The sequence below is a fragment of the Centruroides sculpturatus genome, unplaced genomic scaffold (genome assembly GCF_000671375.1).
Source record: "Centruroides sculpturatus isolate CEXI.00-Female unplaced genomic scaffold, Cexi_2.0 scaffold462, whole genome shotgun sequence".
Classification (NCBI taxonomy): Eukaryota; Metazoa; Arthropoda; class Arachnida; order Scorpiones; family Buthidae; genus Centruroides; species Centruroides sculpturatus.
In genome coordinates this window covers 317,411-320,989 of record NW_019385104.1, presented here as the reverse complement: position 1 = coordinate 320,989, position 3,579 = coordinate 317,411, and the positions used below count along the sequence as shown (strand labels likewise).

Below are 3,579 nucleotides of genomic sequence, written 5' to 3'. Positions count from 1 at the left end.
AAAACATTGTAAATTGATAGTACAAGTACTGTAAAAGAGATGAAGAAACATGTGGGAAATCTTAAGGTATTATAAAATGTCTTTTTATGTCTTGTAAGCATTTTCTACTCAAAAGTTGTTTTGTGTAAATTCAATATGAATTTGTTTTGTAGCACTGAGGAGGGGCAGGAAAATTAAACTTGCCCGAAATGCATCTGTGAAAAACAATAAAGGAGATTTTTAACCTGTAGAGCTGTGAGAAAGTCTACCGAAATTTTGTTCGGATTGAAGAGACATTTACCTATATAATAAGATTTTCTATGGGAAAATAGCTCCTATTTAGATGCTAGACAAATAAAGAAAACCAGGAAAATTCTACCCCTATCGGTCTGTTGTCAAGGTCTTCAGTGGCATACGAGTGCCAAAAATGTTATCAAACTAGGGAGAAAAATTTTAGAGAAAAATTGAAAAATATTATCTTAGCTCTAATCTATCCAATCCGAAACTACTGTATGATAAAGCAGTTTTTACTTTTCCGAAAAAGTAAGCCTGGTGTTGATGTCGTTGGGCAAAAAATAACAACAGCAAAGAATAAGATTAGTAGATTATTTCATACTTTAAACTCTTTTATTATATTATATTATAATATTTGATTTATATTTTCAAAGGTTATCTTACGTATCTTACATTTTAAAAATTCTTTAAATTGTGTACAGTAGAAGAATAAAGAATTTTTAAAATGTGTTAGATTAGTCACTTAGTATGATAAACTCTTAGTAAGTCAGCAAATTGAATGTAGATAAAAATTAATTAATTTACAAAAATTCAATGAATATTTTAATGTGTAGTGTACGACATTATCTAAGTTAGAAGTATGCAAACGTAACAGCTGAATTTCGTAGCAATTGGTCGAACGGTCTAGAAGTGTATAGCGAACGAACGAACAAACAAACATTTTCATTTATATATTAGATTTAATTAATTAATTTTAAAATAACTATTTAATATATATATATATATATACACATTATAACCAAAGCTAAATGAACTAATTATTAATGTACTGTAAGTAAAGTAAAATGAAATACCGTAATTTTCACTACTGTTGTAATAAATGAAAAAATTTTTTAGTGCTTCCGTTAAATTTTCAGATTTCCTGGTCTCATTTATGATTTCTGCAATAAATAGTCTTTAATGTAATTTCATATTTATTTATATTAATATACACTGTATGTACTTACCGATTAGTTTATCATTGANCCGAAATGCATCTGTGAAAAACAATAAAGGAGATTTTTAACCTGTAGAGCTGTGAGAAAGTCTACCGAAATTTTGTTCGGATTGAAGAGACATTTACCTATATAATAAGATTTTCTATGGGAAAATAGCTCCTATTTAGATGCTAGACAAATAAAGAAAACCAGGAAAATTCTACCCCTATCGGTCTGTTGTCAAGGTCTTCAGTGGCATACGAGTGCCAAAAATGTTATCAAACTAGGGAGAAAAATTTTAGAGAAAAATTGAAAAATATTATCTTAGCTCTAATCTATCCAATCCGAAACTACTGTATGATAAAGCAGTTTTTACTTTTCCGAAAAAGTAAGCCTGGTGTTGATGTCGTTGGGCAAAAAATAACAACAGCAAAGAATAAGATTAGTAGATTATTTCATACTTTAAACTCTTTTATTATATTATATTATAATATTTGATTTATATTTTCAAAGGTTATCTTACGTATCTTACATTTTAAAAATTCTTTAAATTGTGTACAGTAGAAGAATAAAGAATTTTTAAAATGTGTTAGATTAGTCACTTAGTATGATAAACCCTTAGTAAGTCAGCAAATTGAATGTAGATAAAAATTAATTAATTTACAAAAATTCAATGAATATTTTAATGTGTAGTGTACGACATTATCTAAGTTAGAAGTATGCAAACGTAACAGCTGAATTTCGTAGCAATTGGTCGAACGGTCTAGAAGTGTATAGCGAACGAACAAACAAACAAACATTTTCATTTATATATTAGATTTAATTAATTAATTTTAAAATAACTATTTAATATATATATATATATATACACATTATAACCAAAGCTAAATGAACTAATTATTAATGTACTGTAAGTAAAGTAAAATGAAATACCGTAATTTTCACTACTGTTGTAATAAATGAAAAAATTTTTTAGTGCTTCCGTTAAATTTTCAGATTTCCTGGTCTCATTTATGATTTCTGCAATAAATAGTCTTTAATGTAATTTCATATTTATTTATATTAATATACACTGTATTTACTTACCGATTAGTTTATCATTGAAGTCTTCCATATTGTCCATTATGTATGATGTATGTATCAAATTCTTTTTTGATGAGGCAAATTTTCCGCATGAAAATTCGTAAAAGTTTTCACAAGGATCCCCAAATTCTTCTTTTAAAGTTTGAGATTCTAATAACGAAACGAAAGAGAGAGAGAGGGGAAAAAAACAGAAAAACATTCGTTTTATATCAAAGAACAGTATGGAAGCTTAAAATTGGTGGTTAACTTTACCAAGACAAAAACGCAATTTTACAAATATACTATAAAAATAAAAAGATTATTTGAATCAATACGTAAAGAGTCAGTATCGATCTTTAAGCATAAGCTTTAAGATAAGCCACAGATAAGCCTCCAAAGAGTTGGCATCCTGGTATACGTGCACACAACATTTTATGAGGGGTATTTTGATGCAACAATTCTCATGTTAGTGAATACTTCCTTCTTCCTTCGGTCGATCAGCGTTAAAAAGATGAAAAATAAATGAAATTTCAAAAAAAGAGCTTATTCAAAACTCCAAGAAATATTTAATATTTCTGCGACACACATGTGTGTGACCGAAGAGTGCCAACAAGAGTTAAAAAACAATGACTTAGACAATAAAAAATGTTACCGTATTTCATATTTACCGTAACATATATTTAAATTATATGAAAAACTCCTGAAATATCAACAACATTTACAATAAGTAGCAAGAAATATTGAATCAAAATAGTTTAGTATTAGTGTTGTAACGAATAGTATATTCGGCCTCAGGCCGAATACCGAATATTCGGCCAGGAGCGTGGCCGAATAGCCGAATATTCGGTCAAACTATTCGGCTTGATTAACGCACGTACGAAAATTGGCGCGCAAACCGCATTATAGCAAGGATCCTGCTCTCTATTGGCCCGCTGTCACTACGCTTCGCCAATCGCGTTAATTCTTGGCAGTTGTAGCCGACAGACAAGACTGTCATGGAAGTATGTGATAAATGATGATATCAAATGACCTACACTTGTAAATAACGGAAAAAGAACAGAAAAGGACCGCGAAGTGAAAATGTGAAAATAAATATGAAATTGAGTTGATAACAAATCGAACAAGTCGAGGCAGCTTATTGGCACGAAATTCGCGCCCGTCAATGCCAAACAAGTGTTGTCATAGACTTCGGAAAGCTAAATGCTTGTAATGAAAGTCACTTAGCGTGCACGGGCGAAAACCTGGGGCCGTTAGGGCTATCAAGCTGTCTCGAATCTGTGAAATCATAACTGTGACTTATATCGACGTCCTATCTGTCTCTTTTCTC

At 30.2% G+C, this 3,579-nt stretch overlaps 1 protein-coding gene across 1 annotated transcript in view; it reads right to left on the bottom strand.

Moving 5' to 3' along the window:
* Window positions 1-3,579, bottom strand: part of LOC111634763 (endothelin-converting enzyme 1-like) — a 14,891-nt gene that overhangs the window by 8,295 nt on the left and 3,017 nt on the right. Inside the window, exons 2-3 of the mRNA XM_023379604.1 lie at window positions 2,277-2,423; window positions 2,124-2,210 (exon numbers count right to left, since the gene is read on the bottom strand). Of these exons, the coding sequence (XP_023235372.1) occupies window positions 2,124-2,210; window positions 2,277-2,423 (234 nt within the window). The remainder of the gene's footprint in view (window positions 1-2,123; window positions 2,211-2,276; window positions 2,424-3,579) is intronic.